The sequence below is a fragment of the Scomber japonicus genome, chromosome 13, assembly GCF_027409825.1.
Source record: "Scomber japonicus isolate fScoJap1 chromosome 13, fScoJap1.pri, whole genome shotgun sequence".
In the NCBI taxonomy this organism is placed as follows: domain Eukaryota; kingdom Metazoa; phylum Chordata; class Actinopteri; order Scombriformes; family Scombridae; genus Scomber; species Scomber japonicus.
The window spans coordinates 29,252,436-29,266,745 of NC_070590.1; the positions used below are offsets into that span (position 1 = coordinate 29,252,436).

A 14,310-nucleotide genomic window follows, 5' to 3' on the forward strand; every position below is an offset into this window, starting at 1 on the left:
AAGATTTATTTTGAGGAAAACAAGATTCCAGACTGGAAATGAAGAAATGATGTGAATTGGGAATGACTTATAAATAACAAAATTATTATTATGTTTTTAATCACAATAAACTGTTGTTATCATAGACTCCATTAGCCTTAATCATAATCATAATCAAAGTATTTCACAAGACTATAACTTGAATAAACAGCCTTACAATCAACATTTCGAGGGAAGACAGGGTGGTAAGTAACTACCCAGTGTCTTATATCTTACAGCTTACAAAATAATATCAATTCATAATCAAATCACACTTATTTTGGGTTGTTCTTGTTCTAGCTGTGACAAGTTATATGGTCTTGTTTTGAAAGGCAGACCACTCGCATCCGGTAGTTAAGCCGCGTTCTTTGACGTCAAATGCAACAACCAGCACTGACCCTCCAATCTAAAACACGCCCACAACGCTCCACGCACTGCCCTATGATTGGTCCACGTGAGGTGAGTGACGTTGTGAAACGATTTCTGACTGTACCCAATTGGTCCACGTTCAGATAGTAGGCGTAAACCGAATGACGACATTTCCAGGTAAGTCTGAGGAAACCACATGCAAGTTACATTAGAAGTTAACTGATTGAATTGTTTATTTCATCAGCTTATGTACACGTGCAACTTTAGTAACGAAAATGTGATTAATAACACACTTTTCAATCATAGTGAAACTAAAATCGATAAGTGATAGTAATAGAAACAAGAGTTAAGATGTAAAAGTCTTTCTGAATAAAATGGTTTTTAGGTCTATTTTAAAAGTGTCTCAGATGGTTAAGAAGGCTGTTCCACAAGCTTGGTGCATCTCTCTCCAACACATGTAGAAAACAAAGAACTGCACTGACTGTGTTAAACATGTACATTCATGTAAACTCACACTTTGAAATGTAAAACAGAGCTCATTTGCAACAATAAGCGTGGCTTTTCCATAATATGGAAAAGAGGATGAAAGGACAAGTTGTGAATCAGGTTTGATGGAGAGAAGCTCCTGAAAGGTCAATAAAAAGCCTGTAGGCTGGTTTCCTGTGATCCAAACGTCCTACACACAAGTCAGAACCTGAACAACCAGTTTGATTCAGAACAGAGAGCATTACAGCAGTGTAACCTAGTGACAAATGACACTTATGTAATGTCATGTGAACTGATATATGATAATCATATAATGGATGTAATAAAGTGAATGATGTCATCATATGACAAGTTATGTGTATTTTTAGAACAGATTGAACAAACTGCAAACCCCAGAAGTCTAACAAAGAGACAAGACTGTATGAAAGAAACACACAGAAGGATGAGACTATTCACAATTTTATTCATCAGTTTAGATTGACAGATATTAACTATTTCATTAGTGACAGATGACTGAATGATTTTTCAGTGTTGTGTGCAAGATGACATACAAGCAAACACACCAAAGCAAAACTCTCCAAGATGTGTTTCAGAAAGGGTTTAAGACAGAATTACACATTTGAACCTAAAGAAGGTTTTTTGCACGTCCTCAATAAATCATGACTCACACTAGGAGCGTTTATGCAAGTTAGTCCATCACAGGTACTAAAAGCAGGCAGCAGCAACTGCTGCTAAATAAAGTGGCATCTCATGCAGCAGAGCATGTGATCAGTGATGTGTAGCTGGACACAAAATGCCTTCTCAGGTATTCACACCATAATCACAAGCTGGATTTCTAGCAGTTTCTCTTGGTGTGGATGAGGAGGTCTCTCTGCAGGTTCACCTCTAGACTCCCAACTGTTTTGCTGCCAGGCGGGTCAGTGACCAGAGTCAGTTTGTTAAACACTCCTCGACCAAAATAGTCAGCCACGACTGAGAAACCGTCATTAGAGCTCCGTAACTGAAAAACAGAGAAAAGAAACATGAAGCTGCATTTGTTCAAACATTGCTGTGTTTGTATGTGACACTGCACCACTGTCAACTGCTGAACTGAAATGTAATTACACTATAAACTCATTTCAACCCTTGTGGATTAATTTGTTTTCTAAAACTACAGAAGACAACTGATGATGAATGAAACGAGTTCCAGGTTCATGTACTGTTACCTGTCTGTTGAAGTGATCGTGCAGGTCTCTTTTCTGGTCCTGTGCACGCAGCATGTCCATGACTTTGCGGTTCTCTGGCGTGCACGTTGGGCACTCCGCCTCACTCTCTGCGTAGCTTTCGAAGCAGTGTTGGTGGAAGGAGTGGCTGCACAGGAAGTGAACGGAGGGCAGCTCCAGAGGGCTGTTGCACATGTTACACTTGGTCTTCTGGAATATCTTGGCACTGTGTGGAAATATTGAGGTTAAGATTTACAGTTGTATTAGGCAACCCATGACTCTTTTTTGATGACATCAGCACAAGATGTTTGGCAACCATCACCGGTCACCAATCCCACCTCTCTGAGCTATAGGGACTGTAACTGACAACAGTATAGTCACTGCAGTGAGGGTCATAGAACTGTTCACTACCACAGAAAAAAAGCTTGAATAAATAATAAACATTCATCCTTGCAGTACAAAAGTAAGATTCCTGTAAATTCCACCTGGTTTTGAGTTCCTGGATCTCTGAGCGGAGATGAGCCGTCTCCTCACGGTATTGTCGGATTTTGCGTTCATCGTCCTCGATCTGCTGGCTTTCCCTCTGCAGCTTGTTGATGAGGTAGTCCTTGATGACGGACAGAGTGGCCGTCGAGTTGTGTGCCAGTGTCTGCACCACTACACACACACACACACACACACACACACACACAGTTATCTCCCATCTACTGTGCAAAGTAGAGCTGCAACGATTCATTGATTAGTTTCCAACTATTAAATTTATCTCCATTTATTCTGATGATTCATTGAAAGACATTTTTAAGAGGAAAATTATTAAATTCTGCTTCCAGCTTCTTTAATGTGATTTTTCTTTGACAGTAAAGTGAATATTTCTGGGTTGTGGACTGTTGGAAGGGACAGAACAAGACATTTGAGGATAACACCTTTTACTTTGGGAAACAATGATTGATACTTCTCACCATTTTCTGACATGTTATAGAACAAACAACTGATAATTTTAACCTGAATTGAATCTAATGTGACTTTCTTTTGAACTCTTTTTTTTTAATATTATTTTTGGAGCTTTTTTGCCTTTATTGGTGGCAGAGAAATGAGTATGACATGCAACAAATATCCCTTGCTGGATGTAAACCAGGGACATTGTGAGTATATAATATGTGCTGTAACCACTCAACAACGAGGGCACTCCCTAATGTGACATTCTGATCACAATCCAAACAAATACGCATTTAAGTATGAAATCTAATTCTCATTGTCTCACCGAGTAACGGAGGCATCAGGTTGTTTTGGTCGATGTGATGCAGGACCTCGCTGATGTAGGCCTTACAGTCTTCTTCTTTTCTAGCAAAGTATCCCAGTGCCTGCTCCCAGAGGCATCCCTCTTGGTCTCCGTAGCGCTTGCAAGCCTCCACCACTTTCCCATACTCCTCATTCTGCATGTGGTAGTGCATAATCTGCTGGTACCTGCACATGAATGCAAATATATATAATGTATCATTAGTAATGATCAGTAAAGTAACAGGTAGAGAAATGTCTAACAAACACAGCTTTGAGTTAAAGTCTGTGTAAAGTAAGAATAAATAAGTGTTCTGAGTTTGACATACCACAGAAAAGTGTGTTGTATAAGGTAAAATTCAGTCTCTTTCTCTGCTCCCAAACGCTGTGGGAGTGCCCGTTGAAACCCCGCCCCCTACCAAGTGTCACCTGTCAATCAAAGTCACCACCTCTACCAGAAACATGGACGCTACTTCTGAGAGTTTCCTGCGGCTAGCTCTGCGGCTAGCTCGACAGCTAGCTCGGCGGCTAACTGTAGACTGTAGTAGTAGTAGTGTGTGCTGAATGTATTTATACCTCTACAGCAGCAGGGGCGGGTTTATGCTAATCACTAAATCCTGAACACAGAAATGTTGAAACAGTTTGTGAAGCCTAGCTCCACAATTCAAATCTAAATGGTTGAAATGTTTTTTACACCTTTTTTAGAAATACATTTATGACCTATTTAATGTGTTTAGAAGAAAATGTCTGAATTCACTTTACACGGTCTTTAAATGTAATGTATTACTGGCACACCTCTAGGTTTGTCATTCAGTATTAATTGCCACATAGAAGCAGTGAGTGATGACAGAAGTTAAGAGATGCTATGATGTGCTTCACTAGCACATTAATGGCTTCATACATATTCATTCATACACATCCGTTCATGCATATTCAGGTGTTGCTCTGCTTCTCCTTCACTTACAGCTTGCCCTTCTCATAAAGGTAAAGGACACCTTCTTTGAAGTTGTGCATCTGGCAGAGGACCAGAGCCTTATCGAACACTGTGTTGTCACTCCTCAGCAGCGACACAGCTTCCACCTGCAGGACCTTTTTTCTCTGCCAAAGAAAATGAGATCATTAGCAACTGAATTATGTTTAGATCCAGCTGTTAAACACCATTTTTGCATCTTTTTGCTCTTTGTGACTACTCTGTGTGTGTGTGTGTTTTGCACTGACCTCAGGATCTTGTTCGTGTGCCCAGTCTTGCAGTCGGAGCTCCAGCAGTGTGTCATAAACACCCTGTGGAGAGTGGGGGTCCACCTCGATCATGTGCTCCAAGAATGCTTTCAGCTCTCGAGGGTTGTTTGCAAAAATCGGTATGAATTCCTCAGAGTTGGCCTGAAGACAAAAGAAAAAGGACAGTCTTTGTAGAAAACTCAGAGAAATGTCTCACACACAATAACTGTATTTATATTAAATATTTTTTTATATATACAGCAGCTTTCATACAGGTGAATGTAGTTCAATGTGCTTCACAGTTGATAACAAGACAGAACAAGTGTAGACTGAGGACTACATTAAGAAAAAAATAAAAATGATAAATGATGAAGGAACAAAAAAAAATTAAAAAGAAAAAAAGGGACCAATTTGAGACAAATACATACAAGAGAAAGTAAAAATGATATAAATGTTAAATAAATAGAAAAATAAATGCATACTATTTTTATAAAGTGTGTGTGTATATAATTGAGTGGGTGAGGATAATATTATCAAATGTATGTCATTTAATTTCTAAGGAAGGTTAGAAGGTTATTTGTATTGTGTCCTTGCTCACTTCAATAAAGAATTTTAAAAAACTAAAATGAATAAATAAAAATAAGAGGGAAGAAGACAAAAAAGTTAATTAAAAGTTAGAGTAAAAACAAGGTTAAAATAGAATAAAAAGACAAAAGTAAAAATAAAATAAAAAAGATAAAGTTTAATAAAAGCTAGATTAAATGAAGGTTAAATAAAAAGATAGAAACTTGTAGAATGATCATAATCATAACAAAGTAACATAAAATAAAAAGTAGAACATTTGAAAACATCAAAACAAATTAAATAAAAATAGAATAAATATACATAAACAGACATAAACTATTCTTAATCAAGAGCCAGGCTGAACAGGCAGGTTTTGAATGTATAGGATGTATAGGTAGTAGGATGTACAGTATATGATGTTTAGGTAGTAGGATGTACAGTATAGGATGTTTAGGTAATAGGATGGTTATTTCAGGACCATCATGTGAATATAACAGGAGTTAAATATTAAACATAAAAGTACTGCACACAGACCTTATTGAGTCGGTGTCTGTCCAGGCTTTCTCTCTCAGCAGTGTCTCCACTTGGTTGGTAGTTGGTACATAAACCCTTCAGCAGCAGCGTGGTGCCTTCAGGAACGTGGTGCATCAGAGTCTTACCGTAACGCTTCATGTTGCTCTCAGCTTGTTCAAAAGGTAAACGTCCAATGTAACGCAGGCCTTCATGGTAGTTCTGAGTTTAGGAGGGGAACAGTAAGGTGATAAACATATGTAGGCTACTACTCTTTTTTTACTTGTAAATGTATTGTAAACTCAAGACTTTTGTCCATGTTGGGATCCTGTAGGACTGTTGACAGGTTGTGATCCAATAATAATGTATAATAAATAAATAATAATTGTAATAATTATATGAATTAAAATAAAAGCAGGTCTAATGTGACTCAGTTGTGAGAAATCAGTATATAAAATATATAATGGAGTTGAAATATGTTGTCTGATGTGTGCCAATATTTAAAAAAAAACATTTTTAGGTTATATAGGCAGAATTTTAAGTATAAGATTTATTTATTTCCTAATTCAAGTTTAATATATGCATGTTTTTTTGTTCTGTGTTTAATTATTGTCATTAAATTAGCAGTGTAGTTTCCTGTTTCAGTATAAGGATGTCACTTTATACAATAAGGTGTATTATTAAACTGTAATATCAATATCCATTACATATCTGTGTCACAAGTGTTTGATAACCACATTGGAGGGATCATTGCAAAGAAAATGTGTGTTTATGTATATATTCTGTACATGTATATTAATATCAGAATTATTTTGCTCCCTAATATCGTTATTGGCATCTGCCCTTAAAATCCAGTATCAGTCAGGCCATAGTTGTAATGAATTTCAGAGATTAACCTGCCTATCCAGAGATTTCAGTTCACTCTCACATGCACAACATCTGTATAAGAGTCATCAAACCGTTATTCATCACTGTTGCAAAGCTGCATGTTCCCTGCTACAATTTTTTTGTAAAAATCAATCTTTCAATATATTTATTCTCATCAAGCGAACAGGTTAGGACACATCTGGAGCTTTCCTAAATATCAACCAGGATAAGAGTGATTCCTGAGCTGAGAAATGCTTTTACGCTTCGTTCTTAAAGTTGACTGTAGCAGTGTCTGTGTGATTTGATCTGACTGGTGTATGACTCAGAGAATAAATGATGTTCTGGCAGCATATCTGGATGCTGTTTACATCTCATCAGAGTGCATTATCTCTTTATATCTGAGTGAAATATTCATAGTGATTCCTTATTTATAGGGTAATGGAGAAACAAGGAAGAGCTTCAGCATCACTGGATCAGACATACTAACCAAAAAAGCTGTCACTAATGTCAGCTGGTCACAGAGTGGACAAGAACATCTAAACACAGACAGGTGAATCTCCATACATTTCTCTAATGAAGGTTTGTACATCTACTGTCATGGTTTTTACCTTGAGGTCTTCCAGCTGGATCTTCAGGTACCACTCATGGTGCATGTGCTTCTCAGCCAGGAAGACGGCGTGGCTGTGGTAGCTCGCCTGCCGGAGAACCTTGATGGCAATTTCAACATCAAAGTGGACTTCGCTCTCACTGCTCTGTTGAACATACAGTAAATATGAAGATGAAGGTGTTAAAATACTGTACAGAAGCCATGAATGATCTGTTCATTGAAGACAGTGTAAAGTGAATTCAGACATTTTCTTCTAAACACATTAAATAGGTCATAAATGTATTTCTAAAAAAGGTGTAAAAAGCATTTCAACCATTTAGATTTGAATTGTGGAGCTAGGCTTCACAAACTGTGTTTCAAGATATCTGTGTTCAGGATTTAGTGGGCGGGTCTGAAAAATCACAGCTGCGTGATTAGCATAAACCTGCCCCTGCTGCTGTAGAGGTATACATTCAGCACACACTACTACGACTACAGTCTACAGTTAGCCAGTTAGCCGCCGAGCTAGCTGCCGAAAGGTCTCAGACATAGCGTCCATGTTTCTGGTAGAGGTGGTGACTTTGATTGACAGATGACACTTGGTAGGGGGCGGGGTTTCAGTGAACTCGGCAGGCACTCCCACAGCGTTTGGGAGCAGAGAAAGAGACTGAGTTTTACACAACTTTGAAGCCTAATTTCATATATTTGGTGATTTTTTTAATCATTCAAATTTGGCAGGGTGGTTAACAACACACTTTTCTGTGGTATGTCAAACTCAGAACACATATTGGCTTTAATAAAGTCCAACCGTTTTTTTTTAGGATGTATTTGTCCTCAGCACTCACCTTAATGAACTCTTCCAGTTTGGAGCTGTCCTTCAGCTTGGTGTAACAGTTGAGCAGCAGTGTAGTGTGGTCTGCGTTGGCCAGAGACTGTCTGTGCAGAGCTTGCAGATACGCTGTCAGGTTGTGGATCCTCTGAGCATCCAGAAACTTCCTGATGACGTAAGATGGCTCCAGTTTCCCAATAGTGCTGTGGGAAAACAATGTGAAGTTTGTTGATGGGAGACTGATCAGCAACCAGTGCTACATTCAAAATCAATCTCTGACATGATGTAATTACCGGATGTACTGCTGGATGGCACCGTCATGGTCTCCCTTCAGGTAGAGGTGGTCACCATACTGTCTGAAGATCTCTGACAGTCCATCACTGTCCAGGTGCTGGCTCTTAGCAAGGTTTATGGCCATCACAAACAGGTTCTTCTTAAACAACATCTTCAAAAACAAACAGTCACCAGGTTGATTTAGAAGGGATCCAACACTTTATTACTGTTCATCAACAAGTTATGCATCAGCAAAAGTCTTATGAGTTTCATGAAATCAAAAATCCTGTTTTTGAGTCTACAACATGAGACAACAATTATTTTCTGTATTTTTTTTTATCAGCCAATCAGTCTTTGTTTTATAGGGGGATAATGGAACATTCAGGAGCTGCAGGTGACAGGTTGCACACCTCCAACTCCTCAGCAAGGTGGACAATTCTTCACTGTGTGCTGCTGTTGTATGGAAAATGACTCGCATGTAAAAAGATGGAAAAAGATAAGTGACTGACTTCTTAATCAAAAGAAACAGACACAACAAACACACCAGCTGCTCTTGTGTTGTATTTCTGATATAAAATGCTGAACATTGTGTGATGTCCCTACATTCTGCAGCCTGTAGAATCACACTGTACTTGCTAGTAACTAGTTATCATTTTAAAAGGACGCCATTTTTCAAGTCTGATTTAAAATGAAACTGATGAATCATTCCTCCTGTTCATACTGACTATTAGAAGATTCCTTCACACTTGCAGTACCAAAATTTGGGACCATATGTGACCATGTATGAAAGTACTGTATTTCTGATTTCATTTTCATTCCTTTTTTAGGCTTTATATACAGGAAAACCTCACAGCATGAAAACAGGTATTTGTAAAAGTATACGAGGGGCTGTGGTCATGTGATGGGTGTGATGTTTAAAATGAGACAGGTGAGACAATGAAATATGATCCTCTAAGTCAAGTTGGAGTAACAGATTATTGCATTTAAACAGCAGTTTGTAGTACTAACAGACGGCACACATGTCTGCAGACCCCCACTTGCACTATGTGTGGAACCACATGAGCATCTGTGGACTTGTATGTGGACCACAGTTGCAGTTCCATACACACTACAACTAGTGCTGGGCAATTAATCGAAAAATAATCGAAACCGACATTTAGAAACTCTAATCAACTTAATCTTGCTCATGTTAATTAATGGTGGTGTTCACTGTTGCCATGACAGCAAAGGTTGCATATCTTTAAGGAATTTGAACACTTGTCTCCAGTGATCATTTTAACCCAAACCATGATCTTTACATAGTTCTAATCAAGTAAACTAGACATTAACCACAGCATCACACCTTAAAACATCATTATTTTACCTCCCTAAAGATACTCATGTGTGAGGGCAGCAGTGGAAAATACTAAACTAAAGAAACTGTGAAAATACATTATTGTTCATCAAAGGTGGAGATAATCATTCATTAATCCTAATCCAGGTTAAAAATTCACTTAATCGCTTTATAATATAAGTGATGCCACTGATGAGATCTTCTTGACTAAATCCACAGTCCTCTTTCTGTGTAAAAATGTATTTAAAAGTTGATGTGAAGCTAATATGAAGCTTCAGCGTCCAAATGAGTCAAATCTTCATCTTCTATGTTTCAACATTACAGTGTTTTTAGTAAAGTCTTTTTGTTACTATACTTCCACCACAGCTCAATAGGAAACACTAAGAGGGAATTTGATGCTAAAAAGACTTTAAATGTGTCAGATATCACTTGATATGAAAATTGTGAACCTGTCCTTTCAGATACAGAGCTGGTAGGTTTTACACTCACCTCCAGTTTGGTCTGTGTGTCTTTCTCCTGAAGAACAAACATTTTCCCGTCTCTGGTGAGGATGTAGAAAGATCCCCACTCCGCCACCACATCGATGACATCATCAAAAGAGGCACTGTAGGCGATGAACTTGTTGTCTAGGTCATAGATGGTCAGAAGCTGTTTGTCTGATGGAGAGCTCTCCCTGCTGCCAAACGCTGTCCTGAACACAAAATCAACACTGTCAACATGCATCTGTCTGTGAGACTTCAGTAGAGCTACAACAATTAATGAAGACAAATAATCAATCAGAAAATTAATCACCAAACATTTTGATGATCAAATACTTGTTGAGTCATTTTTAAGAACAAATCCAACTCATTCAATGTGAATATATTCAGTTTTTCTTAGTTCTCTATGACAGTTAACTGAATATCTTTGGGTTGTTTAATGCTGATAGAGACAAAACAACCTTAGAGGACATCCCCTTGGCTTTGGGAAACAGTGACCAACATTTTTTAACACTTTATAGACCAAGTCACAAGTATATATAATACTTTTAAATGCATAATACTGCACTTTTGCACATCTACACAACAGCTACCTTTTAAATTCTAATTTATTAAGATATTATTAGGCACTTTATTTTAGTATAGCAACGGTCTTTTTTAACTGCTGCTGCTTTATTATCTTTAATTGTTCTTATGTGTTCCTTTTCTATGTTTTGTTATTTATTCTATGTCTTATGTACTCTTGTTCCACTGTATGTATTAAATAGATATATGACAAATACATAAACTTGGACTTAAACTTGAACAAAGAACTGAATCAATTAATGAAGAAAAATAAATGGACATTATTAAATAAGATAATAAAATAATGATACTGAAAATAATCTTATAATTCTCTAGACTGGGAAAGTTGATTATTAATTATAAGTCCTTCAAACCAAGGAGCAGCAGAAGTGATTCTAATAACCTATAATCATAACCCTTCACATCATTCTCAATACTGTCAACAAAAACATGACCATCACTAACGTAACCATGCTCTGTTTGAAACATAGCTGACATTAAATAATGGCTGAACATCTTGAGTATAATAAAGTACATATACATGAGATTCAGCTCTCATTACATTATAATAACTGGACATTTCAGAAAAAGACTCATTTGCTCTACTTGTGTTTTGTAACATTATAACACACAGTAACACATGCCTTTAAAACTTAATGTTCAAGATGTGTTTTTGTAAGTGTCACTTTGAGCCTGTGATCACCTACAGAGCACAGCTGAACACAGCCTAAGCCCTGTTATTGATCAACCCTGACGCCATCCTCACAACGATCGCTGCACCTTCATCTAACCTACTCAGCGCTGTCCTTACTTGTTGGGTGACTTTGCATCTTTAATCAGTAAGAACAGATATCCTCGATGCCAGTGAGCCAACAGTTTGGTTCCGTCGAAGGCAAAGCAGGGCCCTCGTTCATCGGGCTGGTACAGGTACACGCATTCGTCTCCGGCCACAATGAACTGGGAATCCTGAGAGGGATCTGCGAGGGAGGAGCAGCGCAGCCCACAGCCATGTGTATCCAGCTCTACTTTGGGATACTCCTTGATGGACAGCGTGTAGCACTGAGAGAGGAGAGAGTCAAGGCAGAGGAAGCAAGGTCAGAGAATAGAACTCCATAAACTGACATGTTAGCTAAAAATAAATGTAAGGCTGCTGTAAAGTTGAAAGGTTTTCTCCATGCATCCCATGTGTTCTTCCACACTTACATGGACTTTCTCCAGAGTGGCAACAAATAGATGTGTGACCTTTGCCACCTGGCGGAAGGCGAGGCCTGTGACAGGGATGGTCCCCTCGTGCAGAGTCAGAGTTTTACTGTGACGATCTCTGGTGATGTCACCTTTAGTCAGAACCACACTGCCGTCTGTGAAGCCTGTTGAGAAACACTGTGTGTTACTGTGATACACTGTGATACCTGGACCAACATACAGAGAGCAAACCTTTCCCTGAGTCTTACCAATAGCCATGAAGTTGAGATTCTCATGCACGCTGAGGCAAGACACTTCAGTCGGTTTGTTGCCAGGAATTGCAGGAAAAATCCTAGTGCAGAGAGGATTCCCACTGTCTCTCTTGTCCAGGTTCCAAACCTTCACCTGTGGAATGAATACAGACTCAGTATAGTGGTAGTGAAAACAACTGCTCTGTGTTTTAGGAGGACTGGATGACTTCACACTTACTAGAGGGTTTATTCCATGTTCATCCTGCCCCACTGATACCAGGATGCTGTGCTGCTTCAGCTGGTAGAGATGTGTCACCCGCAACTTATAGGCCTGAAAAGACGCCAACTGCAGGGAGCGTGTCAAAAGCCAGATTTTGCCTTCCATATGTAACATTATGGGAGTTAAGGACAGTTATATACAATTAGAGCAAGCTGCACACATATGCTATGTGTGGAAATTCAACAGTGAACATTGGTATAGTCGTTTTAATAGAACATGTTTCATTATTTAATAGTTTGCCTTATTAACGTATTTATTTTAATTTATTTGTAAAGGGACCATGTACAATATTAAACATAAATGTTGCCATTTGATGTATTGCACCAGAGTTAGCTTAAAGCTAATTTACATCTGCAGTCCCTTGGCAGGTCACAAGTAAAACCTAATATAATTACAGAGAGTAGTACATTATACACACACTCACTCTCTTTCTCTCACACACACACACACACACACACACACACGCGCGCGCGCGCGCACACACACGCACACACACACACACACACACACACACACAAGCAGTGTCTGTACATGAAGTGACAGTACATATAAATATGATATAATGCTACTTATATTGCTAATATATTGCTATTAATTAATGTATTATAGTACGTCTTTTAACATACTGTATATATTATAAATAATAGTATTCATTTTGACAAATTCAAAAACAGTTATGATATGACAGAAGCATGTAAACAGTTAGTTTTAGGTGTGGTGCTGTACCAAACTCCAGTCACATATTCATTTAATTGGCTTGCTTCTCAATAATAACAGATATTATTTAATCCCACTGCTCTTTTAGAAACACTCAGTACAGTCTCCTCATGCTCCACTGTTTACGTTTTCTATAGTAACTTTATTAAGGAGGGGTGTACACTTATTAATAGTAGTTATTAAACTAACTATTCTTCAGTGTATTACATGTTAGCCGAACTGGTTGCAACTATAAAGACACAACAAGACTAACATTAGCCCGTGTGTCCCATATACCAGAACATAGCCTGTCTCTGTCTGCTCATTTACTGTTCATATAAACGTCTTCATTAATAAACACATTTCTACAGTTGACTGTTTGTTTTCACCTTTGCTGAGTCTGGTTAGCATCAGCTGTCATTAGCAGAGCTAGCTGCTGACTGTGTTAAAGGATATCTCCCAGAACAATGTGACCCCGTCCTGAGTCACATGCAGATATTCCGTTTGGAAGAGCAAAGTTTTTCCCATTATCTCCAGGATCCTTCACCGTGTCTTTGTCAAAGAACACGAATTTTCTCCACTGTAGAAACGCTGCCATTGTATTAGCGTTAGCAAGCGACTAGATCGCTGTCATGTGACACTATGGTCACATGAGCAAACCGGAAGCCTATATCACATATTGTACCATCCATGATCGTAGTGGATTTGTTAAACCTCACATTTCATTAGTAAACAGTTACTTTCACAAATGTATTACTTCTTTTTAACTATGTGTTTGCCTCTTATTCCTTGTTAATCTGATTGTGCCATTAAATGTCAGATCAGAGCCAAATGTAATAATATGGGCTATATAATGAAAATTAATGAATGACACTTGATGATGAATGAAAACACATGATTTGAGTTCTTGTGTGTGATATCATATGTAAATATTAACAGATCATTTGGACGAGATGAGCCACTAGGTCTGCTGGTACTCTGCTCTTCACATTTAGTGGTGTTGAGAGACAGCTGTCATACCTATAGTTTATTCTAGTGAGGAAATTGAGCTTACCCTGTTCAGTTATGTTAACAGGAGTCTATTATGTTTTTTTTAATGGAGTTTATATTATGTAAAATGATGTAATTCTTAGAACTGTGTAATATTTACCTTATAATGTTTTCAGGGATGTATTTTGTATTATAGCCTCTTGTTGTTGTGTCCTTTGTAAAATGATGGCTTGCTTTATTGGTCATGTAACCCATGTGTATTTAAGCCCTATCACACCTGTGGATGCTCATGCTGCAATTTATAGTCAGTTCAGTTCTTTTTGCTAAAGTCAGAGGTG

At 38.1% G+C, this 14,310-nt stretch overlaps 1 protein-coding gene across 1 annotated transcript; it reads right to left on the reverse strand.

Moving 5' to 3' along the window:
• Positions 1-1,319: 1,319 nt before the first annotated feature.
• On the reverse strand, positions 1,320-13,608 carry vps11 (VPS11 core subunit of CORVET and HOPS complexes). The gene is made up of 16 exons (XM_053332062.1): positions 13,439-13,608; positions 12,245-12,393; positions 12,025-12,160; positions 11,777-11,940; positions 11,385-11,632; positions 10,020-10,221; positions 8,218-8,369; positions 7,941-8,127; positions 7,118-7,261; positions 5,667-5,864; positions 4,569-4,730; positions 4,315-4,448; positions 3,337-3,539; positions 2,561-2,732; positions 2,079-2,301; positions 1,320-1,873 (listed from the first exon to the last, which is right to left on the reverse strand). The coding sequence occupies exons 1-16, from the start codon at positions 13,578-13,580 to the stop codon at positions 1,709-1,711; spliced, it is 2,781 nt and encodes a 926-aa protein (XP_053188037.1). The 5' UTR covers positions 13,581-13,608; the 3' UTR covers positions 1,320-1,708.
• Positions 13,609-14,310: the final 702 nt, after the last annotated feature.